Genomic DNA, 27,581 nt, shown 5'->3' with positions numbered 1-27,581 from the left:
GGTTTGCTATCATCTTTTGTTTGAAAATATTTTTGGTGTAATGTTCATTTAAAAAGAAAACAAAACACTTTGAGGAGTCTAAGTTGAGTGGAAATCTGTTTTTGGCATATTTCATTGATCTATGTTGTTCACTAGAATTGACACTTCTTTTTTAAACATCAAATATTATTAAGTTAGGCTAGCACAAGGTGCACTTAACCCGCAAGGAGGAAAAAGAGTACAAATGAGTGCCAGAATAACGGACACAACAACACCAAACCACTCGATAAAAAACCTGCTAATGCTCCTAATACTAAGGAACAAACACCACTAAAAACAGCAAATATGTGCAGCCTAAAAACAAAACAGAAAAATTTGCTACGCTACCAAACACCAAACGCACATCTTTGCTATACCAGGAGCCAAAAATCAAGACATCAGCTGGCAGCCTATCTGAAAAATATCCCTGGCATCGCTGCAGTAGTCTGAATTGCCTATGCAGAAACCAAAACAGCAGCACAACCACCTCCTGCAGAGCTTTGAGCGCGCAAAAAACCAAGGCACCACTTCGGATTCCATCGCCATTCATAATACAAACACGGCTGAATCTTCGACCTAGCTAAACTCCACTTCCAAGACAACATTTTTATATCTACACTAGAATTAACACTTGAAAAGTTGTATTGCTACCTTCAGTAATCAGTCCTCACATTTTCGGTGTAGACTTTTCTCAATACAAAATATATATTAATAAAAAAGCAGCGTGAAAAAGATTTATATATGCTATTCATTTCATAGAATGATAAGTCTCATTACAACACATGAAACATGCAATGTCTGCATGCACTATATGTTATGTTTGACTGTTTAGCCTTTGAGGAGCCAACAGTCCAAAACGAATATTTTATATTTGGGGAGCCAAACGAATACTGCAATTAGCAAATTCAATATAGAAATTAACAAGTTGCTTATAGAACATTTGCGTCTCTAATACAAAATGATAGAAGAAAATTGTCAAAATTCAATATACACTCAAAACTATAACAATGCAAAGTAATTTTTGGAACTTTTGCATCTCTGATACAAAAGGATAGAGTAATCCACTAATACAAAATGATAGAGTAATTCTAAAAAAGCAGTGTTCATTGAATATAATTGCTAGATATGTTTACATCCCAACACATAACATGAAAAATTCAATTAGGTTCATCTCCTGTTAAAACTTCAATTAACTTCATATGCTAACAAAAGTTCTAGCTCAACCATTGTCTTCACAGCCACTGTGTCACAAAATCAGCATTCCTAAGAAAATGAAAAAAAAAATAGAATTAGATGAGAATTCAAAATGTAGCTACTAATTAAACATCAAAGCACATTTAAATGTTGATTCATACCAATCTTGTTGGCACAACCACCACTTCATCATTTGGAACATTGGAGCCCCTTTTTTGCTTTTGTTTGAACAAAAATCGTATACAAACAAATGCAATACAATGAGAAATCATGTCAGAATATGATCAATGGAAAAAAATTGATAGAGTGAAAATTACAAATAAATAAAATTAAGAATTTCTAACATTTTTCTCTTTGCTACTAGAGGTTTCTTACGTCCTTTCTCAATCCCACTCTTTATTCTTTTTTGAGCCCCTTTTGTTTTTGCAGCTTCAGGATCAAATAGTGGCTTCACTTGTAAAAAAAATTCCCAACATTCTCGGTGTCCACTTTCAGCGATTTATTAATAGTTGCGCATTGTGTTAGGGCCTCCTCAAGTGTATGACATGCAAAATTATAACTCTCATGACTTGATGATCATTCCTCAAGAAACTCAACAGTCTTTTCATACAAATGATCAAATCTCTCTTTCTTGAAGACTTCATGTGTATAAATCACTGGCATCTGCTTTTCAAATGGTGAAGGAGTTTTAAGAACAGGTTCCTTGTGCCATGTATTAAAATCAGCTTGTTTTTCTACGTCTTTTCTATCCTGCAAGGCAACTTTATATTTTTCAACAAATTCCTTTAATGTAAGTTTCTTACCTACATATTTGTCGAAAAAAGAATTAATGCTCTCGGATCTCTGAGTTATTGACATACCACCAAAAAATGTATCCTTCATATAAACAGGAACCCGATGCTCACACTCTTCATATAAAGACTTAATCCACTCATGCCCCTGTAGCTGAAATTTTTCCACCATCTCGTGCCATTTATCTATAAATTGTTGCCTTGACCAAGACTTGTAAATGCTCAAGTTGAAATATCTCATAAAGTCACCATTTTCACTTATTACATGACCAAGCTTCTCAGGACCTTTATTAGTATATGCCAAAGACAAAATTGGTGTCGAGTGTTTGGAAATACCTCACTAATCGCCACTTTCATTGCTATGTCTTGATCAGTTATTATTGCATTTGAGGTTTTCCGCCCATTGCTCTGAGCCATGTTTTCATCAACCAAGTGAAAGTATTTGAGGTCTCATCTACTAGTAAAGCGCAACCAAGTAACCTTGACTTAAAGTGATTATTCACACAAATAAAAGGAGCAAATGGCATTTTGTACTTATTTGTGATATATGTTGTATTGAATGAAATCACATCTCCAAATTCTTGATAATCATCTCTACATTTTGCATCCACCCAAAATAGGTTTCTTACACGATCTTCATCATCCAAATCAATTGCATAAAAAAATTGAGGATTTTCATCTTGCATAAACATAAAACACTCCAACATTGATGTTGCATCTCCCGACTCTAATGTCAAACGACGACTTTTATCTAAATGATTTCTAATGTCTTTCTCAAAGTAGCCAATGTTTTCATACCCTCCATGTTGTTTGGCCATTGTGGTGATAATTTTGGTTGTTTTCACCCCAACATGTTCTAAAGTTTCAATACAGTTCTTTTGAGACTTATTGATTCTTCTATGGCAAAGAAAATAATGTGCATATGTTGGAAAAACCTCATGATTGTGATCTTTAATGAAGCTATGAACAATCCATTTTCCATTGCAATTTATTTTGATGCGTAAGCTGGCCTCACAATCTACCTTCAAACAAGGATGTGGGTTATGTGCGGTGGATGCTCTCTTTTTTCCATATCTTGTGCAAGCATAAGACACATCAATAAATTCCAAACCCAACAGATTTAGCATAAAGAGAGTAGAATGAGTATGCATTTTCTTATGACTCAAATTCCATTTCGATATAAGGTTCTTGACTATCATTAGCTCTTGAATCACCAACACATGAATCATTATTGGTAGTCTCGTTAACAACTTGCTCTCCATTACCATCGGCGGCTTCCATTAATGTCTAATATACAGTGACAAGTATTTAATCACATAGATTAAAGTCTGAAAATATAAGAAAGGATAACAAGTAATATTTCATACAATAACATAAGCTGCAATTAATTTAAATAAAATCTGTAACTCATATGATTCTAAAAAAGACATATGACTATCATATGTTTCAAAAATAGTAATGACTATCATAATAATATAATACTCCTTCCGTTTTAAAATGAGTGTCGTTTTAGGTGTTTACACACATATTAAGAAATGCAATGATTAAAAGAAAGAGAATGATTATTTTACCAAATTATCCTTATTAACTATTGGTTAGTTTTAAAAGTAATACTTTGGAAGTAGTGTGCAGAGTATTAATTGGAGGGTACAATTGAAAAGAAAAAGTTATTATTGCATTGGAAACTGAAAGCGACACTCATTTTGAAACAATTTTTTTTTGCTAAAGCGACACTGATTTTGAAACGGAGGGAGTATAATATAATATAAGAAAAGATAACAACTAGTTTTTTGTTTTCGTACATAATAATATATTAAAAGTAATGACTATCATGATGATATAATATAAGAAATTGTAACTTATAACAGTATATTTTGTTTTCATACATGGCTATCGAGAGTTGCATGGAAATAGAGAAATAAACCAATAAGTAAAGAGTGAAAAATAAGTGAGAACAAAACCGTTACTATACATACCGTTAGAGAAAATAGGTTTAGTCAATTTAGTGAAAGCAACCAGTTTTTTTTACAGAGGAGAACTTTTTTTTTTTTTTTTGACAGAGGAGAACTTGTGAAAGAACATGAAAAGACGGTGTTTTGGGGGAGATTGAGAAAAGGAGATGAAAAGTTAAAACCTAATTTAATAATAAAAAATAAAATAAATGATTTTCAACACTAAATGGTTTAACAGGTTTCAAGTTAATTGAAATAAAAAAAGTGGGACACGTGGCCAATTCTAATTGGGCATGTTAAAAGAAAGTGTTAGTGGGTGTGACCTTGACATTTCTCGGAGTGATGTGACCCTGGCATTCAAAAGCCTTTGCTCGTTCATCTTGTTTTATCGTTCTCGTTCTAAAGCGAAGCCTTTGCTAAGTCAATAGTTCATCTCAAGTGAGTTCAATCCTGCTCAATCCTCTAGTTTATTGATTGTTTTAAGTACTAATTATTTAGGGTTAAAGTCCTTTTTGAAAATGGGTTAATTCTTCACTTATTAATATTTGAGGATTTTATTTTTTATTTTATTTTATTGTAATGAATCTGGTTATACTCTTCTTTGAAAACGTGAATTACCAGATTTGGGGATTGTGTTTTGTTTTTTATTTGGTTGATATGATTACTTCAACCAGCTTGATTCTTTATACTTTACTCTTTTCCTAGTTGATTTGCTAAATGAGTCCTCTGTGTTTCTGTTATATCCATTGTTTGTTCGTGAATAATTAGTTATGCTATGATGTAGATACTTTTTGTTTTGGAGGAGTGGTTGTTGTTATTAAACAAATGATTATAGAATAATCTTAGAGTTAATAATTATATTATCAACCATTGAAAATATGATTTAGGTAGAACTAATGGGAGGGAGAGTTAACAATTATATTATCAACCAATGAAAATATATTTTGGAAAAGAATTACAGATAATTATAATCAATATCGTGGTCATTTGAAAGAGAGGGAGTTGAATCAAATTAAATGTTGATGGTCAAAGGTGAATGGGATGGTTCAGAAATTTACAATCTGCTACAAACAAGCCTATTCAAGAAAGAAAAGTGGTAGTTCCGAAGACGACATTATGGAAGATGCATTGGCAATTTATGCTCATGATAAGGGTTCACGTTTTCTGTTAGTGTTTGCATGGAAATTGTTAAAAAATGAACCTAAATGGTCATGACAAATTACTGAAGAATCCAACAAGAGAACAAAGAATTCTGCTTCGGGAGCCTACACATTCTCTTCTAATCCGGACACACCTACAAGTGGTGACCCCGGACAATACAACTCAAGTGAAAGTAGATTGGTTCGTCCGATTGGGACAAAAGCAGTAAAAAGAAAGGGAAAATCAAAGGCAAATGAAACACCTTCTGTTCATGTGGATCTAACTAGGATGGAAGATGCAAAACAATCAAAAGCTCTAGCTTTAGAAGATATTGCACGATGTGTGCATCAAGGTAACAAGTTGAAGGAAAAAGAATTGCAAATTAAGGAAAGAAATGATGAGCTTCACTACCTCTTGATGGATACAACTAGGATGATAGAGGAACAAGTGCAAGCTCATAAAGTGTTGTGTAAAATTATTAGAGAAAAAAATGAACTTGTGTAAAATTATTAGAAGAACAAGTCCAACTAAGTCCAATTAGTTGTTTCATCATAAGCAAAAAATCCAACTAGCCGGTAGTGAAATGATGTAGAATTATGTTTAATTAATGATATTTATTTAATTCCAATTCCAACTAACTGTTATGATCATAGGTTACTTCCAGCTTAACAATAAAATTTATATTCAATTTTGCTTTGTTACCGGTGCCCAATTGTTTTTTTTTTATATTAGATTAGATAAATAAGAGTTCTCCTATAAAAATATACTATTTTTTAATAGAAAAACATATATGTTTTTTTACTCAAACCAAGTTAATTATATAAATATTAATCATGTTCTAAATACAACAAGGGAAGAAATGAAAGTTATTGTGAATAGCTAAGAGATAGACACTTTTGCCAAAGCATGAACATTAGCCGTTATGTTGTGTTTAAATAGAACGACTCTGCATTTATCTATGATATCTTACTCAATTAGCCAAAAGTCCAACTAGCCGTTATGCCAGGCCACTAGCCGTTATGGATCACCGACTGATAGTGTGGATGACTATGTGCGAATTGGTGAAAGTACGACAATAAAATGCTTAGATAAGTTTGTAAGGGGTGTCCATCAAATATTTGGAGCTGAATACTTAAGAAAACCCAACAATAATGACATTCAACACCTACTACAAATAGGGGAGGCACGTGGTTTTCCAGGTATGTTAGGTAGCATTGATTGTATGCATTGGGAATGGAAAAATTGTCCAGTAGCATGGAAAGGTCAATTTTGTCGTGGTGATCATGGAAAACCTACAATAATGCTTGAAGCAGTGGATTCATAAGATATATGGATTTGACATGCTTTTTTTGGGGTCGCGGGGGCTAGGGTAGAGCATCGGACGGGTTCGGGCGGATTCGGTCCCGAAAACGTCTCCCTAGATGAAACCGATGACATCAAATGAAAAACTAACTTCGACCGTTCTTGGGATCAGTTTTGGCGGTTCTCGGCTTTGTCGGTTCGTCGGTTTGCACGGGTGGGTTTAATCGGTTATGGATTTCAGAAAAGAAAAAAAAGTATATCTCTCACCGACGTGTTCGATTCTCTCACACCTTCTTTGACTACCAAAAAGTATATCTTGTGTTAAGAAACACATTGAATAACTCACGATATAATCAGTATGCTTTTTGCCCGTTTATATGTCAAATATTAAGTAAACTGTTGGTTTGATTTGAGCTTATATGTTAAAAAGAATTCTTTGATATCTAAAAAAAAATGTGGGTACCGTCGCACCGATGCTCATAGAACAAGTGTGATTCAAAATTTAAATGCATTTGGAAATAATTTGCATTTATGGGATTCGATCCTCTTGATAAGAAAAAAAAAATTTCGCATTCACACAATTAGAACTAGGGATGGCAAAAAGGGTCAATCCGCCCCGCCCCGTCAATAACCCGTCCAAAAAGAGGCGGAGCGGGACAGGCCAACTAGAGAAATAGAATTGAAAATCTCACCTGGTTCAGTTTCATGGTGGACCGACGGGTTGGCGTACTGACCCGTCAATTTTTTCGGATAAACAATGTAAAAATATATAAATTTAAATCCAATTTAAAGAAATCTAAATATATAACTAATGACTCTACTAAAAATATGAAAATAATTATTCAAACATATAAATTACATCTTCAAAAATTCTATAATAAACCAATAAGACATTGAAAATAAAAACTCCATCAGTTAACAATTAACTAACTGTTAAAAATATAAGGCTAAAATCATAAAACAAAAGTGATAAAATTAATTGAATTTTTTCCCCAATATATGGAGGTGAAAATTGAAAAATTATATGGAGGTGAAAATTGGAAAATTGATTGTGACTTGTAAATAAAAAGAACTGAAAAAGAGAGTTTCTTTATAACCTATGAACCCAACGGGCCAACTCGTCCCGCCCCGTTATCGCCCCACTTTTTAGCGGGTTAGGCAGAGCGGGCACCCTACTTGTGGTGGGTTCAAATTCATAACCTACCCCGCTAAAATTGGCTGGTTAAACGAGCCAACCCGACGGGTCCAACCCATTATGTCATCTCTAATCAGAACATGTGATAGAACCAAACCACAAGTGCACGGTCTATCGAAGTAATAATAGTAGTAAGAAGAGTATCGTTCCGCTAGGGAGTTGTTCAATTCAATTAACTTAAAAAAAATGATTAAAGGAGAAGAAAGTGTGTAAAAAGGAGGTTTGATTGCTGAAGGTAAATAACAATAATAATAAAGAGTCTTGAGATTATTGGTTTATCATAATAACAAATCTTTCACTAGACAAGACTTTAACTTCTAATTCTATGGTTTACACCGTAATTTCTTAAGACCGATTTCCCTTTAGCCCCTCACCTTTCCGATGAAAGTCCGGTGAGAGTTTACTTCTAATAACCAAGCCTATTTCGCTGAAAACATAAAAATATTACATTCAACACAATAAATAAAATTTTATTTTTTTTCTTCGTAAAATAAAAATTTAATTTTTCTATTTCAAAAATTAATTATTCAATTTTTGCACTTGTTAGCGTGACCCATAAAGCAATTATCAAAATTTTTATTTTGACAAATTTATTTCCAATATGACAAATTTTTAATTTTTACACCGTAAACTGAAAATAATTTCTGATATCATAACATGACATAAATAAACAAAATGCAAACGTAACGGTACCTTTGTATGCATCATCAACACACGTTCGAGTCTCACTCATATCAACGCAACCGTCGTTCATCACCGCCACCGGAGTTCGTTACCGGCCACCGCAAACAGTAAGAATCTCCGTCCAATTCCAATTTCAATCCTTCTTATTCGGTTATATAACATAGCATTAACACCCCTTACATTTATTCATTTAAATTTAATCTTTATCAATTTTTTCTGCAGTTTATGTTTTGAGCAATTAGGGTTTTGAGAAATTAGGATTTATGGCTTCTTCCGACGACGAAGCCGATACACAACCGTTATCCGTTTCGAATTACTATTTCGTAGATGATAAAGATGCACCAGTAACTTTTTCAATTTTACCGATTCAATGGAGTGAGTCTGAGAGTGTTGAAGGGAAACAGGAGAAGGTGTTTTTACATGGAAATGCGGATAATGGTTTGCAGAAGATTTTTATGCAAGTTGTAGCTTGGAGATTTGATCTTTCGAATGTGAAGCCGGAGATATCGGTGTTGGCGAAGGATAAGAGATGGATTAAGCTTCAGAAGCCGAGGAAGAGTTATGAGGAGATTGTTAGGAGTGTTTTGATTACGGTTTATTTTATGCATTATGTGAGGAAGAATCCGGAGGCGATGGGGAAGTCTGTGTGGGATAGCTTGAGTAAGAATAAGGATTTTAGGTAATTTGAGTAGTTTTGGCTATGAAGCACTGGCACATACACTAGACACGACATTGACACATCGAAACTGGTAATAATTTGAGAAAATGAATTATTTGAACGGAATCACATGTGTCAATGTCGTGTGTCAGATACCGGACACACCTTTGATCAGAGGTGTCACTGTCGTGTCAGACATCTTACACGCCTTTGATCAAAGGTGTCTGTGCTACTGAGAGTTCTGGACTCCTCAGTCATGATTGCTGTGGAAGTAGTACATGTTATGATGTTTTTTAATTTATTTTTATGCAGCCATTATGAAGTTAAGCCTTCGCACAATGATTTGTTAAACCATATGGGTTTAATGGGTGAAGCTGCCACAAGGGATGCTGTCTTAGCAAAGTCCAAGGTACAAAGCTTCTCAAATGCTTTGTATTCTTGGAAGTTAACTTTTGATTTTTCTCTTTCTCTCATTTGAAGCATCCTTTTGGGAATTATGGATTCAAAATATGGTTTGAAATTATAGTTGTATATTTTTGTATTATGTTAAATTAATTGCCTTGAGATCGCAACTTATGTCTTGCATTAATCATAATTTCCTTGTATGATAGCTGATGTAAAACTAGGAGGATTTAATTAAACATGTTTGCAAATCATCTGTCGATGTTTTTAGGCCTATTTTTTATGTTTAGGAAGCAGGATTAAGCTTAATCACACACCTTTTGATGAGTTTTGGTAAAAGGTTTAGGAAGAGTTAAAGCAGGATTAAATATTTTAGAATATCAGTCACCCCTCCACTGCTTTCTAGGATTGACAACTTAGACTTTAGGATGATTATGAGTTACACAGTAATTTTATCTATATAAATATAAATGTAACTTGTTAAATTTTTTTTTTTTGTGTACTTTGCATGATCTCTATCCCCACTTTTTAGAAAATAGTCATTTCCATTCTCATATCACAAATATATTAGATACCCTCAGCCATAACCGTGCGATGTAGCCTATATCAGAATGACTTATATGAATTCCATTTGTATTTGATGGGGATTACATGATTTCATTTGTATTAATTGACACCTGTGTAAAATTTCAAGGTCAAGAATATGACATTCATGAAGTGGTTTTCTGTTATGAACCTTCGCATGGGATCGAGTCACAAACCTAGACGCAGTAGAAAGAATATTTCTTTTGACCTATGTTGAAAGCAAGAAGCAGGCCCATCCTTGACAGACCCCCTTCTAGAATAACATAGATTTTCCTAAACATGATGTTTTGCTTGTTTATTCCAATACCCGTCTGCCTTCTAAAGGCTTCAAATAATGAACAGAGCCTAATCAAACCAGTTATGATAAGGATTCTGTTATGCATAGTCCTAATCAGAAAATCCTAATTAACAAATTTTTTTAAAAGTAATCCTAATCAATAATTCAAAATTTAAACAATTGTATTATTCTTTCTTTAGAGCTACATACCATATTGTTTTCATCTCATATTCAGCTAGGCAAGATGTGTGATCTCAAATACTGTTCTATTATACACTGTTATGTTGTGGTAGTTTATTCATCTCTCTGTTTATCTTACAATTCTATCCTTTTTCTCCTTGTATGTCGGTCTACCTTCTTCTCATTTGCTTTCACTTCAGTTATATTAGATTTACTATCTCTTTTGCTTTGTTATAGGGATCTAGTTATCCATTGACCTGCCCTTTTGCTGTCTAATAAGATTTAAGTGTTGATTTCTTTTAACTTCAAGTTTTAATTTCTTTTTATTTTAAGAAAAAACATTTAATTTCTTTTCTGTTCGTCTTCTTCACATTTCTATTTCACTTCAATGACAATTAATTGATTGATTGATTTTAACAGCTTTTGCTCATGGTTCTGGAAGACAAGGATATGATGACCATTAAGAAACTTTCTGAAGAGGTTTGTCAGATATTTAGTTTTCCTTGAAGAATATTATTCTGATATATTTTCTTTCTTTGCTTCCTTTAATTGATGTCATATATATTGTGATGTTTTTTTGAAAGTGTTATTCATTGATTTCAGGAAGTTAAAGAGCTAGCCCGACCTGGATTTATAATAGCTGATGATATTGAAAATGATGCAATTGATGAAACTGTTGCTGAGGAAGAGTCAGATGAAGAGGATGAGTTATTTGATTCCGTTTGTTCGATTTGCGATAATGGTGGTGAGCTTTTGTGGTATGAAAATTTGCGGCGTGGATGGTTAATTTAATTTAATTCAATTTGATTTTCTCCTGTATATTTATGCGACTATGCATAATTTCAGGAGTATTGGAGACATTATTGTTTATCTTTTTTATTTTAGAGTAGTAGTTGCTTGTCTGGGAATGGTGGGACCCCTTCCTAGACCCTGCATATGTGGGAGCTTTAGTGCACGGGGCTGCCCTTTTGTTTTTAGTAGTTGATTCTTTCTTTTTCAAAATGGCTTATAAAATGATAAATGCAGTTGTGATGGAAAGTGCATGAGGTCATTTCATGCTAATGAGGAGGACGGTGAAGAATCTTCTTGTGCCTCTCTTGGATTTAGCAGAAAGGAAGTTGAGGTAAGCTAATTTGATTTTCTCTTTACATTTCTTTTATTTGTCTTCAATTTTATTTTTCATTGTATAATTACGCAAAAAATTGATTGCTTGTGTACTTTTTTTTTTTTTTTTGCAGGAGATCCAAAATTTCTATTGTAAGAATTGTGAACATAATAAACACCAGTGCTTTGCATGTGGGGAACTAGGCTGTTCTGATAAATTTGCTGGTGCTGAGGTATAATATAACTATATGTAAAAAATGTGCTTCTCTTTGTTGATGACTTGGTTCATATATATTTTCTTCTAGCTGTATGGAATGCCACTTTTGACACACTCATGTGAACTGATTTTGTAAAATTGATTTGGTAAAAATTGGAGTTTGAAGTGAAGTGATTAATCATTGGATGTTTTTACTCCCAAAACAAGTTTGATTTAAAATCAGCATAAACTTTCAAATCCAACGGACAAGATAATTATTATCGCATCTAGTCAATCTGAAATTTGTTGACAATAAACTCTGATGCAAACTAACCTAACATGCCAGAATTACGTTTGTTAGGAAGAAAACCACTTTTCGCATCCCCTACCTTGCATCCAAACAAGCACAACTTCACTTGACCTCCAAAATGGAGTCCAAAAAGATATTTTGAATCCATTTTAAGATAGTTGTCATTAATAGCTTTTTCTTAAATGTGTTTGGAATTTCTCCTTCAGGTCTTCAAATGTGCTTCGGCTACCTGTGGCTTCTTTTATCATCCACAATGTGTTGCGAAGTTACTTCACCTGGTGATTAGCGATGTTCCAACGGAACTAGTAAAAAATATAGCTAAGGGAGAACCTTTCACTTGTCCTGCTCATTATTGCCGTATCTGTAAAGAAATGGAAAACAAGCATGAGCATGAATTACACTTTGCTGTTTGTAGGCGTTGTCCCAAGTCATATCATCGCAAATGTTTGCCAAGGTTTTTTTTTTTTTTTCCTTCCTGTGTTTCTTGTCTTCATATAATGATGCTATTTGTAATTGTCTGGAGGCCTGATTCTCAAGTTGCTTTTATCAGAAAGATTGCTTTTGAAGACACAGTGGAAGAAGGCATTGTAGCCAGGGCTTGGGAAAATCTTTTGCCAAACAATCGCATTCTTATTTATTGCTTGTAAGTGTCATAGTATGCAGGTCTTTATGTTCTCCAAATTTAATCTTCTTAACATCTAGTAACATCTTATTCCATTCCTTAAAACAGAAAGCATGAGATAGATGATGAACTCGGAACTCCTATAAGAGATCATATAAAATTCCCTTTTGTTAAACAGAAGGCAAAGCCTGCAACCAAAGAAGTTATATACAAGAACAATGCTAAGTTAGATGATTTACCTGTAAAAAGAACTAGTGCTAAATTACCTAAACTGTCTGGTAAAATGTCCTCCGGGAAAATTGGTATTGAGAATCCTGGAAAGATTTCTGTATCAAACATCCCTAGAAAGAAAGCAAATGAAGCATCAAGAAGGCTTTTGAATGAAAATAAGAGGCCAACTTTAAAGGAAGCAGAAAAGTCTGACTATGAGGAAAACCAGCCCTCACTGGGTTTGCAACTTTATTCTCACTACCAGAAGGGTTCGAAGCAAATTAATTCTGGCAATCATGTTAACAATGTAGCTGATAACACTCTGTCTGTTAAGCGTCCTAAAAAGCTGAGCAGTGCACCACCCCAATTAGATGCAGATTCAGAGAGGAGGTGAATCTTTCTTATCTGACTTGCTTATTTTTGTGCTGTTACTGTTGTTGGTCCTTTTTCTTCGGTCTTTCTGAGGAGTAGCACTACGATGAAATTATATTGGATTCTTGTGCGAAACTCAAAAGCTGTCCTTAATGTTATGGTATTATTCTTAAGATACTTTCTTCTCATGTAGGTTGTTGGCTTTGGTTAAAGAAGCTTCTTCATCAATTACTATGGAGTCTGTCATAAAAGAACACAAATTTGCTTCTACTAACACTCACTCGCTAAAAAATGTTGTGGAGAAGACTATTACAATGGGAAAGTTGGAAGGTTCAGTTGAGGTGCATATCTTCCTCTCTCTCTCTCTCTCTCTCTCTCTCTCTCTATATATATATATATATATATATATATATATATATTACTCGATAGTTTTAAATTGTGGAATTTGTTTAAAGTTTTTGTTATTTCTTGTATATATAGGCTGTTCGAACGGCTTTAAGGATGCTGGATGAAGGACATAGCATTCGGGAGGCAGAAGCTGTTTGTGGTCCTGATGTTATGAACCAGTTATTTAAGTGGAAGGTACTTTACTGTTTTTGAAAAAATAATATAAGGATTTTGGTTCTAAGTGTCTAATAATCAGATCTCGTTAGTATGTCTTACAGTATGATTTGCTTCCTTAGCTAGAGTTATCAATCCTAGATAGAACTGCTATATAGCAGGATTGCTTGCTTCTATACTAAATATTATAGACACCGGTTAGGCAATTTAAACTACAGATATGTAAATGCCCAAAGGTCAAAAAATAAGCAAAAGTAAAGGCATAGACTTGCCTTTTAAGCTTAAAAAACAACAACTAAAAAAGTCATGGAACATAAAGGGAAAAATGTGTGCATGGAATCTTAAAAGTTTAACTCTAAGTTTGAGCAGAGCAATGAGTGTGCCAGAAGATGCAGGTTTTGAGTTGAAAATACTAGTCTTGACAAGAAATACCTGCAAGCAGTGGGTCTGAGGGGGTTTGTGCTGAAAAAGAGGAGAGTGGTGGGTCGTTGGGCAATGGGTGTTTAATAATGGCTGAACAAAGGTTTCAAATACTATATGATATCATTCTGGTGGAAAAGAGGGGAAACCATCACAATTATCCTAAAAAATGGTCAGAAAACACTCTATCCCTAGGGGTGGGTTGCTGTGAATGTCCATGAAAATAGGCCCGATCCAATACGTGAGGCAGTATATTCACATGTTTTATTAGATATCTAATATCCATCTCCTAATTTTTTTCCCCGTCTTTCACTCATACACCATAATGCAAGTTTGAACTTAAAGAAATAATTCATTTCTGTTATCATTACTTTATGGAGTGAATTACTGCAGGACAAGTTGAAGGTATATCTTGCACCTGTTCTATATGGTAATCGCTACACATCATTTGGTCGCCATTTTACACAAGTGGAAAAGCTGGAAGGGGTATTGATTCTCACATTATAATTTCAATTATTTTGTCAGATTTCTGTATTCTTGATATCTTTTCCTTATTATAACTGTTTACTTCTTTCTATATCATTGGGTATTGCTGTCTTGAGAAGATAGAAAGACTAGTTTTAGTGTTCTCCCTTTTCATTGAACAGTATTATCAATCCAGGATATCCCTTGAATATGAACTGTAGATTTCTAGGCGATGCATGTGTCATGAATAAGTAGAAATAGTTAAGCTGATGCTGTGGTAAAGGAAAATATATTGATATTGGTTTGTGTTAAGGAATCTGTTAAGAACCAAAATTATGATTTTTGACCCATATGGGTGAACTTATGCTTTACATGTAGAGGTTTATTTAGCTTAGCAATGACGTCTATAAAATTTTCTTATGATTGAAAAAGCTTGGGAAATGATATTGTCTGACCTTAATAAGTTCATAGGTTGAAGTCGGGTTATTTGTCTTATGCCTGAAGTTTTTAAAATGTTTTGTATGATAAGCTACATAGTGTAAGGTTTTTCTAAGGTGTTTAATTTTCTATAATCATGGGTTCATAGCATGTGTATCTTTCAAACTATTTTAACAGTACTAGTATTTGCATAAGAAATAGGTGCATAGTAACACAGTTGACAATGCAGCTTCTTGGAGTGTTATTTATTTAGACGGTTCTTCGATATTGTCTGGGCTGTCTCATTATATCCATCAATTGCTGATTAAAAATTGGTTTTGACATTTGCAGATTGTGGATAAACTCCATTGGTATGTTCAGAATGATGACATGGTAAATACTGATATTGACCTGCAATTTGCCTTTACGTTTTTTCTATGATTAAGAATTATAAATGTTCCCAGGTCCTTGTTTGTTTTCTTTCTTTGCCATTTCTGCACAACAATTATTCAGTTTTTCCTTAAGAAATTATGATATACTATTAATGTCTGGTGGATAACCATCCTGAACATTGTTAATTTACTTCTAAACTATTACTGTTCAGTGGATAACCATCCTGAACATTGTGAATTTACTTCTAAATTTGAATGTGGATTACCTGACTGGGGATAGCTGCTCATGGTCAGATTGTGGACTTCTGCTGTGGTGCTAATGATTTTAGCAGACTTATGAAGAAAAAGCTTGAAGAGACTGGGAAGAGTTGCTTGTACAAAAACTTTGATTTACTCCCAACAAAGGTGAATACACTTACACAACTGTTTTCTCTTTGATTCTTGTCATTCAGTTTTTTGCTTTTGAATGTTGAAATTGTTAGTGTGTCATGTATTACTGCTTACATCTTTGACAAGTTGGTAGAGGTTTTTGATAGGCTTCCTGTGTTTTAGTAATTTGTTCTCTGTATTTTTGGTTGCTTCTCCTCTGTATTAGTATACCCATAAATAATGTTTTACTTAATGATTTGGTAACATATAACTATGGTGCTTGTCTGTTTATATCGCATATGCTTTTGGTTTGGTAATGCCGAGTGCCTGATATTCCTTGCTTTTCATTTTATGAAGTAATTATTTTGCTCCTCTATCTACATTGGTAATGAATTTAGGGGTGTTAAAAAAAAAACTGAGTACCCTTATCTAACGCAATAACCATAATGCTCCATTTTAAAAGCCCGAGCCATTTTTAAATAAAACTGAAGTTCCGTTTTAAGCCCATAAACAAAAACAGGTACAGTTTTCTGATTAGATTTAGTAATCGGTTTCACTTTTGATGATGACGCCATATTCCCTTTCTCGTTCAGCGAGGCAGCGCTTCCTAGACTGAAGTTGAAATCCCCTGGCTCTGTTTTTTCTCCCACTTCTCAATCTCCACCACCTCAGAAGCAGAATCCAACTCGGCGGGTTTTTTCCCCGCATATATTAAAGAGTGAAACTAGTACTACAGTACTACAGTCTCTGGTATTGTAGGTTTGGGTCCTAGTGTGCTCCTTTCAAGGCCCCAGGTTCAAATCCTCCCCACACCAATTTAAGTGAGCTAGGCCATACAGAGCTTTGCTCTGGCTTTAAATGGGCTCCCGCTAATGGACGGTGGGATTGGTCCCTGGGATTAGTCGATCCTTGGAATGGATACCGAGTTTCCAAAAAAATTACTACAGTCTACCAGCTTCTCATGCTTCCTCTTTCGCTTACTCTGCAAGATCCCAATCTGAAATTAAAACTCATCGTCATCCAGTGATGTAGAAACCAAGTGCAATTTCTTTAAGCTATGTATTGTATTTCATTGACCAGAAACAGAAACTTGTTGACAGCGTGGTTAATTAACGTTAGAGGTGGAGCAAGCAAGCAACCGGTTTGGTACCGGTTCACACTCCCAAACTGGTTTTTGTGAAAAATGGTCTGGTTTACCAAACTAATAAACTGGGTTGGTTCACATGGTTCGGTTAACCATGAATCAATGAATAATGAACATCTTATGAAGTCTCCAGATGAAGAATGACTTATTGCATGTAAATTTGGTTAGTTAGTCATTGCCTGCGAAGAATTTGATGTACTAGATTTGTTTGTCCAGCAACATGACATGTTGACATGCCTTCTGGTTGTGGATCTAAAGTGAATGTCCTTTTAGGCTTTCTTTGCGAGTTTGGAGGGGGAGGGGAAGGTCAAGTTAGGGCTTTCGGGGGGGAGGAGAGCAGGGGGAAAATAGAGAAATTTTCCACATCTTTTGAGAGGGTGCTTTTGTAGAGAATGATAAATGAATGTTTGTCATTAATATATTTCTTATTTTGTGTATTATAACAAGGTAGATTAGATTTGAAGAATTTATCTAAACCCTTCGAAACCCACCAAAACCTTCTTTCAATACAATTTTTGAGTTCCCCATTTTGAGGGGATTCTGTGTTATGAAGAAAAACAAACCCCCTATTCAATTTGGGGGATTATCCTTTCTTCCATTTCTCTTTCCTCCTTGCTTTTACTTAAAGCCCTCCCCTCCAAACTCGCAAACAGAGCCTTAGGCTATGTTTGGGAGTTTGAAGGGGAGGGGAGGGAGGGCTTTGGGGGTGAGAAATCTAGGGGAAAATGGAGAAATCTTTCAAAAAAATTGGAAGTGTTTTTTAAAGAATTCATGTGAACCCTCCAAAACCTTCCAAAACCCTCCTCCAATACAATTTTTTATTTCCCCCAAATGATGAGAGTTTTGTATTATGAAGAAAAATGAACCCCCAAAGCCCTCCCTTCCCAATGTTCGAAATTGTTGGGTTTAAATAAATGATGTTTGGTGATACTACCTTTTGTCTCTTAATATAGGACTCCCTTTGAGTAAATTACGGGTATTAAGAAAGTTGGTTGTGATATTAAATTTGTTGACAATTGGTATTGCTTTTACAAGTTTATTCTTTAAGAGAGAGAATCAGTTAATGTTTTCTTTAGAGTATTTATTACACATTGTAGAAAAAGATGTAACATAATTAGAGGTATGTTGGTAAAGAAATAATTAATGCAGTTGAAAATTATAAATCGGTCTTGTAAAAAAGAACAAAGAAAAATTAAAAGAAGGTCTTATATTTAGGGATGGTGGTAGTAATGAATGGGATGCATGCAATTTCTTACTACTCTCCATTGTGAAGTATCAGGCTTAAGAAGAACATTTTCAGGCTTGTTTATGTTATGAGTGTAATGATTTTTTTTTTTTGAAACATGAGCGTAATGATTTTTGTTTGGTGGTTTCAACCAATTTTCACGAATGGTGAAGAGTATAGACTATGTTAAAGACTTCAGCCTATGGTTATCTTGTTATTTTTCTTTATCTATTTACCAGGATGTTGTTTTGATTTGTTTACAGAATGATTTTAATTTTGAGATGAGAGATTGGATGACTGTCCAGCGAAAGGAGTTGCCTTTAGGGTCACAGTTGGTAAGAATTTGTCAATTTCATGGTTGAGACGTGCATGCATATTCCAGATGGTTAATTCACATACTTTTGATTTCATTATTTTTATTGGCCGCTTCTTTAACAGATCATGGGCCTAAATCCCCCCTTTGGACTTAAAGCAGCTCTTGCTAACAAGTTTATAGACAAGGCTTTAGAGTTTGAGCCTAAGCTCCTGATTCTTATAGTACCACCAGAGACAGAGAGGTAGTGTCCTTTTTCTTATCCCTTTATTTTCTTTTTTGAGGATGAGAGTTAGCTGGTTTTTCCCTCCACCCAAGCCCTCCAAGATCAATGGAGAATTGTCACTTTTTTGTTTCAGAGTTGTTTTTTCTTTCTGCTTTTCATGTTTGCTTCCTTGTTATGTAGGCTGGATAGAAAACGGTCGCGATACGTTCTTGTCTGGGAGGATGAGAGGTTTCTATCAGGCAAGGTAAAATAATACTAAGTTATATTTTGATTGTCACCCGCTCTTTGGTGTGCTGACTGCTGTCTTTATGTTTTCCTTGTTCCTGGTCTCCGTCCCCAGTCGTTTTATCTACCCGGATCAGTTGATTCTAATGACAAGCAAATGGAGCAATGGAATGTAAAGCCACCCCCACTCTACCTTTGGAGCCGTCCAGACTGGGCTGATAAGCATAAGCTCATAGCCCAGGAGCATGGGCACCTGTTCAGACAGCGAGATGTATCGAGAATGGAAAGCTTCGATAAGGAAAAATCATCTGCCAGTCATAGTATGGATGATAACTATGTTGATGATACCATGCTGGATCGCATGCTGGATCATGATTTCTTGAAGTCAACTAATGATCAAGATAGCTCATTTATGATAGGACAGATGGAAGGCTCGTCTCATGGAAATGTTTTTCGAGTGAGTCAAGAGAGACATGATTATTTGACGATTAATGCTGAAAACACCTCATGGAAAAGGAAACGTACAGAGGAAAATGATGGTAGAGGACCAGCTGTGACCTTACCAGCTATAAGACAAGATATAAATGGTATCTCCAGTCCACAGTGCGGATCAGATATGGAACTCTCAGATAATGAGGTTGGTGATAATGGTTATACGCCTCTGGAGCCCCAGTCTTCCGTTGTTGATGATAGCTATAGGCATCTGGAGCCCCTCTCTTCCTCACGGGTAGAGTTTGGACAAGCCTATGATGGGACCCACAATTGGCCAAATGTTGCCGATCCCCTTCCTGATTACGGGTTGGCAGATTTACAGGAACACAATAGCGGGCATCTCGGAGACGGCACAAGTAGCTTTGGATATAGACCTTATCTCAGGGGGGATGATATTTACCCTCCGGGGGTTCCAAGACCCTATCTCAGGGAGGATGTTATTCACCCTACGGGGGTTCCGAGACCCTATGTCATGGATGATGATGCTATTCGCCCTCCCGGGGTGCCAATGCCTGATCCTATGAGTAGTAGTTATCTATCTGGTCGTGGTCCTGCTTATAATCAAATGGGATCTACTTATTCAGTACGTGGTTCAGGATCTGAATTGCCTTACATGATGAATACACCAGCTATGCAGATGAGTACACCAGTTATGCAACGATATGCACCTTGTCTCGATGAATTAAACCATGTTAAGACGAATTCTTTGGGCCCTGAACATCCTATAGTTGATAGAAGTACAACTTCTGAAAATAGTACCCCACAACCTGGATCTGAAAATGTAACACCAGGTTTTCCAGGTGGTCCTCCTCATTTGTATTCACGCCAGAATTCATCAAATTGGTTCAGTGATTAACTTGAATGTCCCCATTTTTGGTGTTCTCCTGTACATAGATGATATTAGGATGGATGTGTTGTACGTGGGATGTTTTGATTGTGCCCCTCTTACATCCTTTGCAGATTGTAGGTTTTACATGACATTATTCTGTCTACATCCTTTATGAAGAGTATTTTTTTGTTGTTGCTGGGATTGTTCTTGTACCCCTTTGGTGAGTGACTCAGTGTAGGTGGATAATGACCTGTATGTGACCCTATAGATGGTAGGTGGATAATGACCTGTATGTGACCCTATAGATGATAGATCTGTTGTTCCATTATATTGTTTTTTTATTTTGTTGATTTGGACTATTAAAATTATGGCACAAGTTAGCATTTCTCTAAAATTAAAAGCGTGAAATAATCGGTAAATTAGGGTCTTAATGAAGATGGAAAACATTTGTATTAAAATTTCGCAGTCTTTTCAAAATTTGTTGTTATATTTCGAGTCATAAGTATAAAGTATTAATATTTTTTTAATACCAAAAAAAGTATTTATAAATTTTGACACAGGAAATCGTATAGAACCTGAGGCTTTATTGTGTTTTTCTGTTTAAAAATCCATATAGAACCTTGATTATGCCTGGCTAAGCCAAGTTTGTTTGATTATCCAAAAATACTGTAATTTTATTGTCTCTCATTTAAAAGAATTTATTTTTTTGAGAAACCATTCGTAACAACTTTTTATTTGAAACTATTTTTTGGTTTTTTTAGATTATATTTTAAAAAAACTGGATAAATAGATGCAATGCTCTTAAATGTGATTATTATTATTTTCTTCAAAAAACTCTAAAAAATGGGCTCTTAATTGTTTTATTTTTCTGTTTAATCAATAGCTTTGTTTTTATACATGCTGCATAAATTAATATGTTTTTCTTTTTTACTTTTATAAGAAGATTCTATTTTAAAATATTGAAATTCTATTTAAAAATAATTTTCTGCATAAAGTTATAGATAGGAACAATGGAGCATATATCCTGTAACAAGATTATGTGACATTAAATGTTTTTCAATTCCACCAATATGACTCTTCTTGCTGTCTCGGAGTTGGCCTATTACAGCTGTTATGACCTCACAAGAGAGGAGGAACCCAAAAAATAAGATTCACATTCAATTCAATATCTTTTTTGACCGACACATTCAATTCAATATTACGACCTATACCATTTCGTCCATATATTGCCTTAAAAAATGCAAAACCTTTTATGCATTCTACTATTTATTTAGATATTTATTTTCTCATTTCTCATCACTCTCACTAACACAACTCATAACAAGAACCTAGAATAATATTCTTTCAAGGAGACAAAGATGGATGGTGAAATTGAGAGATTCATTAAGGTATGGTTTATATCCACAACATGTCTATGTTATTGTTATTACATATCTTCCAAAATCCCCAAAGGCTTCTTAAGGTTTCTCTCAATCCTCCCAATTCTCTACCTTTTCATCATCCTTCCTTTAAATCTCTATTCCTTCCACCTTGGTGGCCCCACAACCTTCTTCCTTGTTTGGCTCTCCACTTTCAAACTCATCCTTTTTTCCTTCAATCAACCTCCTCTTTTCCCTCTCCCAAACAATATCTTCCATTTCATTTCCATTGCTTCCCTTCCAATCAACCCCCAACAATCAAATTCAACAACCACTTTTCCATCCAAAAAACCAATTTTACCCCTCACTTTTTTTAAAGTAGTTATATTGGTAGCAATCATATGTAGCTATGAGTATAGAGAATATATGCACCCTTATTTCATATTGGTCCTTTATTGCTGCCACATGTACCTTGGCATAGAACTTGTGTTAGCAATTAGTGCAGCACCGGTTCGAACCATGTTCGGTTTTGAAATTGAACCACAATTCAACGAACCTTATTTGTCCACGTCGCTTCAAGACTTTTGGGGTCGTAGATGGAACCTAATGGTAACTCGTATCCTACGCCCCACTGTATACGATCCTGTTCGCCACATCATTAGATCTTATGTGGGTTCCACATATGCCACTTCAGCTGCCACTTTGGCAACTTTTGTTGTGTCCGGTCTTATGCACGAGGTAATTTATTATTACCTTGCACGGGTGCCTCCCACGTGGGAAGTCACATGGTTTTTTGTACTTCATGGTGTGTGTACGTCTATTGAGGTTGCAGTTAAGAAGGTTGTTCTTCGCCGTGGGTGGCGGTTGCACCGTGCTGTGTCGGGACTGCTTACGATTACATTTTTGGTTGTTACCGGGAATTGGTTGTTTTTTCCTCAGTTGCTGAGGAATGGTGTTGTTATGAAGGGTATTGGGGAGTATCAAATTATGGTGAATTTTGTTAAGGATAAGTTACCATTACATTTGATTAGTTAATTGTTTATTTTTGTAGTGAACATTCGTTGTTATAAACTTACAATAACATAGTTTTGATGGATAGAAATTCATTTGCTATGATCAAGTCCACGTCCAACTCATTTCATTTTCACCTATTATGTGAGAATGGTCATTTGAAAAATCTTAAGATATACGCATAGTTTTGTCTATACTTGGAAAAGAATACATATAGAAAGAATACATATAGTTTTGTCTATACTTGTCTATACTAGTAGCAAATAGCAATGCTAAAATTCACATAACAAAAATTAATTTTCCATATGATCAGGATGGAGAGAAGAGGGTACGTGACCTTATCAAAATCAGAAAGAAAAGAATGGAACAGGAAAAAAATTCACCCAGTTTAGTATTGATGGAAATGAAGCATGGGCTCGGACACAGACACATCATGTCAAAACTACACACACTATGAGTTAAGGCTCTTGTTAGATCAATGGGTGGAAGGCTTATATTTTCATATCTCATACATAAAACAAAATCATCAAGCAAACAATGAGCAAGCACAAGCAATTCTAGCAAGTACATACATCCAGGTTGGATAACAGATTATGATAAACCATTTTCGAACAAAAGCAGTAAATTGATTTGGATTTCCTTGTCAAGCTCTGATACAAGAAATTCATTTGGAATAAGTTCGAACAAATCACGTTCCATCGCATTAAAATTCAAAACACAGAACATGAGCCATCAGACCACTATCCAATGGTTCAGATTATTTGACAATGGCAACATGAGGTTGAACCGAGAGAGGTTACAGAGAGGAAGATCCAGAGGGTTTGAAGTTAATGGAAGAGGCGTAGAGAAAAAAAGGAGAGTTGGAAGGAACAGTCAAATGGCAAAATGAGAAACCTAGGACTATTGAACCAAAGATGTAAAAATTAAAATTCTCCTTTCCCTCCTCTCCAAAACACCCGAACCAAACAAATCCTCAGGACATCAAACAGAAGATTAAGCGGGATATGAGAGATTTGTCATATCTGACTCCTTTTGGTAATCAAACAAACCCTAAATGGTTGAGGAAAGACACATTTATGTATGTTTTTGTAATTTTGATACATTCAAAAATTACTATCGTGCGTCTCACACAATTAATTTCTAAGTAAATGTTACGCTACTCTTATGGCTTTTAGCCAAATTTATGTGTGACCACCTTTGATAATAAAAATCATTTATATTTGGTGTTATTTTATAGATAAGAGGTGTTACAAAGGCTCAACTTGTTTTTGTTTTCAAGTTCCCATTCACAACCATGAGCTTGGCGTCACACCCTCTGCCCAACAACAATAACCAAGCCTTATCTCATTAAATAGGGTCGGCTACATGGATCAAATTACGCTATAGTATTATGTCAAAAACCATATTTGGATCCAATAAATAGAAGCTCTTAGATAAAGAAATCACAATAAAAAACTAACGAAAATAAAATCAGACATAGATAGAATCTAAACCCTAAATGTCATTTTAATTACAGCCGTCTCTACATAATCTCATATTACTAGTTGGCCATTACGACAATGCACTAAAAAATAAAATTAAAAACTATTTAATGTGTGTGATCATGTCATGATGATCACTCCCCAACTTCATCCTCGACCTCAACTTCATCTTCCAACTCGTTAACTACTCGAACAAACGATGTGCATGCAAGCGGCAACCACATGGAAAACACAAATAAGGCGATTGATCATAATCAAAAGTATAAAATGAGTAGATTATTACAATTCAAATGTACTAATTTCATCAACACAAAATAATAATTCAGATACACAGTTATCACCAAAATGTGACCATGCGAATCCAAATAACCATGGATTGATATGGACAGAGAAACTACCCTCTACTTCACAAACATAAATGTCTAGTTAGGGTAATTCAGTATATTCAACGGGAATGTCCTAGTGGTGTCTTGTCATTAAGTAAGACCTTCATATTAAAATTTCCCCCAATGTCTCCTTGACCGTCAATTTTGAAATCTAACACGACACAACCCCTAACATATCTTACATTTGTGAATGCTCAAACGTATGATACAACATTAATCATCGTCAACACACTAACCTTTTGGTCAATAGCCTAGTGGTCAGAACTCATACATTTTAAATGTAGAGAAGTCGGGTGTCCGGGGTTCGAACCCCGGCCCTTGCATATAATATGCAACATCCCTACCAAGTCCATGTCTAAAGCCTTAAAAATATCAAGAGAAAACTTAAAATCTTATCTTATCGCCCCTATGTCATTCTAGACCAACAAAAACCCTAATATCATTCATGACAAACATATAACAAAAAGAAACAAGCATTCCGATACAAAGATTTATTTCAAGTCATCAACGAATTAAAAGAACAAAATTAATCATCATCAATGTCAAAATATTTTATTTCAAGTCATTGCTATAATTTCTTCTACCTGATAAGAATTACCTCACAAAATATTGCATATATGGATCCGGTCTAAAAATAGTTAGTTGCATCCACAATTTTTATTCAACCCACAGTGGTAGCAGAAATAACATCCACATCTAGAAAGAAAAGTATAGTTAGTTACATAAATTCAATGTTAAAATATGTGAACAAGAGATGATAAAATGCATAATAAACCTGCATTTCATGTGCCTACATCCTTTATTTCTCTCGACATAGATAGAGCATGTTGGACATCTTATGGACTCCCATTGAAAAGTGACTTGTTTAGGCAAAATGTGTTGCAATTGTTTTGGCTTCAATTCCACAAAACAATTTGGGCTTGGACAAGTAACCTTAACCTCGTTAATGTTTATTTGAAAGGTTACATATTTGCACATGCAGTCAAGGCAATAGAGGTGTTTGCACTTTGTTTTTTGGAACATATCAGAATCTGTTTTCAAAACAAAACATATACCACATGATGAGGTTTTTGAGGATTCAATGTTTGTTTCATGGGTATGTGCGGAAGAAGAAAGTTGTTTTGACAAATTTTTTTTTTAGTGGCAACACAGAGAGTGAGAGCTTTGTAATAGCAAAAAGAGGAACAAGACCAAAAAGAATGGAAGTCCATAAGGATTTCGATTTTGAAGAAAAAAACATTACGGCCATGAGAACTATAGGTTTGACCTAATTTTTTTGGTTTGAGTGGAGGTTTGACCTAACTAGATTTTTCACCCGTGCTACCGCACGGGTCATATATAGTAAGAACCATGAACTACTTGATCTATATAGGACATAAATTGTATTATAAAGGACGTTGACCTAACAAAATATCATCTCGAATCATGTTGACGCGGTTTAATAAAATAAAATGAATATGTAAATGTTAATAAGGTGTTTGAAAACAGCAAACATACACAATCACCAAAATGAGCACATACCAATGCATCAACAATGGCATTACATATATAACCCAAAAAGGCTGGGACTCCTTGTTGTTGTAACAATGTTAGGCCTGATTGGTCTAAGTGTATGATGGCATTAGTTGTAGTAGCCATAAGCAGAATGAGAAAGAGCATACATTAAGTCTTGAACAATGTAACAACGCATATTATGAAAGGATTACAAACAGAAAACAGCTCCAGATGACGAACAATCTGAAAAGGAATAAAAAAGTCAGAAAGTTTGTCAGGGGTGAGTGTGGATTTTAGCAGACATGACTTGAATTAAAATTGGTGGAAACTTAAATATGAATAGGATAGCTCAACATACCAATGGTGACAATTCTTCTTTAGATTGACAACAGAACAATGCAGCCATGACTGTTCCTCCGTTGTAAAAATGGTGAAAAAACTGCCAAAAAAACTGGATGATATTGAAAATACTCTGAAAAAACATAAAGTGGCAGTAATTCAGTTACAGTTCATCGGCCTCAATTAGTAACAGTGAATATTATTACAAAACTTACCATTCTTCAAGAAAAAGATGATATCTCATCTGAAAATTGTATTTCAACTCATGTTTAAGGTGTACACCAGAGTTTTGTGAAGCAATGCCATAAATCAAAAACCCGCGTATTAATATACACACTTAGTATATGATAAACAAACTAAATTGACAACATATAGTTATTCATACAGGAAAAATGCGTTATGGAAATATCACCTGTAATTGATTCCATCGTCAAGCTACTATCAGGTATTGAATATCACACATTGCGAAGTACCTCCTTATATTTTCAAAGCCATTAAACATATAGCAATTTAATAAGCTGTGGGATTTGTCTTGTAACAACAGTGGCATGAAAGTCATGTCAATTAGTTTCCAATTCATATGCAATACAACAACAACCAAAGGGAAATCCAATTAGAGGCAATGGCATCTACAACATCACACCTAATTAACCATTAACATTAACATGCTTGAATATGCAATCTGTCCTAAAAAAACAATAAGTAATATGCCATTCAATATCTACCATTGGACTTAGATAAGGTACCTTAGATATTTGATTCTGAATGACGCACAAACAACCAAGAACTTCTGGTACATACTGAACTTAACCTGGAAAAACACATCAGCTACTAAAATTATAATTTTCAGCCTTGGAGAAAAACAATAACAATGTCAAATTCTGTTTATTATCGGTTCCGCAATTACCTATTTCATTGACAAAGTAGCATAGCAGTCAGACAGCAGGACTCATCACAAATTGCGGAAGACTTCTTTATAAACAACATTTGATGTAGAGTATTCATACAATTGCCATCCATTCTAATAGAGTGACATATAGCCTTTTTATCATTTGATGTCAATATAATTTTCATGGCAAAAGATATCTATCATTAGTGATTCTTAGACATAAATAAGTAAGAACCCCTTACATTTCCATTCTATAGATATAAGAAAATGAATAACATATATCACGTTCAAATTATAATTTTAGCAAAAGATAATTAAAATATAAGCTCATGAACACTGGACACCTATGCAAA

General features: G+C 34.7%; 2 protein-coding genes, 3 long non-coding RNA genes and 1 pseudogene across 6 annotated transcripts; 2 read left to right on the top strand and 4 right to left on the bottom strand.

Moving 5' to 3' along the window:
* Positions 1–922: 922 nt before the first annotated feature.
* LOC146938384 (uncharacterized) lies at positions 923–1,673 on the bottom strand. Its single transcript, XR_015033368.1, has 2 exons — positions 1,374–1,673; positions 923–1,281 (listed from the first exon to the last, which is right to left on the bottom strand). It is a non-coding gene; the product is annotated as an uncharacterized LOC146938384 (long non-coding RNA).
* Positions 1,674–1,788: 115 nt separating this feature from the next.
* LOC146938383 (protein FAR-RED IMPAIRED RESPONSE 1 pseudogene) lies at positions 1,789–3,284 on the bottom strand (annotated as a pseudogene).
* Positions 3,285–8,283: 4,999 nt separating this feature from the next.
* LOC146938381 (protein ENHANCED DOWNY MILDEW 2-like) lies at positions 8,284–22,741 on the top strand. Of its 2 annotated transcripts, none has more exons than XM_085752350.1 (19): positions 8,284–8,383; positions 8,499–8,955; positions 9,247–9,343; positions 10,799–10,858; positions 10,982–11,123; positions 11,405–11,501; positions 11,617–11,715; positions 12,195–12,442; positions 12,539–12,631; positions 12,719–13,210; positions 13,386–13,533; positions 13,673–13,774; positions 14,567–14,659; positions 15,407–15,448; positions 15,742–15,852; positions 18,449–18,520; positions 18,624–18,742; positions 18,905–18,968; positions 19,065–22,741. In XM_085752350.1, the coding sequence occupies exons 6-19, from the start codon at positions 11,421–11,423 to the stop codon at positions 20,295–20,297; spliced, it is 2,997 nt and encodes a 998-aa protein (XP_085608476.1). In that variant the 5' UTR covers positions 8,284–8,383; positions 8,499–8,955; positions 9,247–9,343; positions 10,799–10,858; positions 10,982–11,123; positions 11,405–11,420; the 3' UTR covers positions 20,298–22,741. The 2 variants fall into 2 exon arrangements, with proteins under 2 accessions (XP_085608476.1, XP_085608475.1); XM_085752349.1 differs by having other exon boundaries at positions 10,982–11,136.
* Positions 21,629–22,741, top strand: LOC146938382 (putative long-chain-alcohol O-fatty-acyltransferase 5). The gene has a single exon (XM_085752351.1). It carries the CDS (start codon positions 21,629–21,631, stop codon positions 22,661–22,663), a length of 1,035 nt encoding a protein of 344 aa, XP_085608477.1. The 3' UTR covers positions 22,664–22,741.
* A 1,441-nt stretch (positions 22,742–24,182) lies between these two features.
* Positions 24,183–25,367, bottom strand: LOC146938380 (uncharacterized). Its single transcript, XR_015031268.1, has 3 exons — positions 25,282–25,367; positions 25,105–25,202; positions 24,183–24,304 (listed from the first exon to the last, which is right to left on the bottom strand). It is a non-coding gene; the product is annotated as an uncharacterized LOC146938380 (long non-coding RNA).
* An 808-nt stretch (positions 25,368–26,175) lies between these two features.
* On the bottom strand, positions 26,176–27,361 carry LOC146938379 (uncharacterized). The gene is made up of 4 exons (XR_015033367.1): positions 27,247–27,361; positions 26,555–27,150; positions 26,359–26,472; positions 26,176–26,243 (listed from the first exon to the last, which is right to left on the bottom strand). It is a non-coding gene; the product is annotated as an uncharacterized LOC146938379 (long non-coding RNA).
* Between the last annotated feature and the right edge of the window lie 220 nt (positions 27,362–27,581).

This window comes from Medicago sativa, chromosome 3 (genome assembly GCF_051527215.1).
Source record: "Medicago sativa cultivar Bolivia chromosome 3, Bolivia_mono, whole genome shotgun sequence".
Taxonomy (NCBI): Eukaryota; Viridiplantae; Streptophyta; class Magnoliopsida; order Fabales; family Fabaceae; genus Medicago; species Medicago sativa.
Note: the sequence above shows the minus strand (reverse complement) of the source record. Positions and strands in the feature narration are given on the sequence as shown.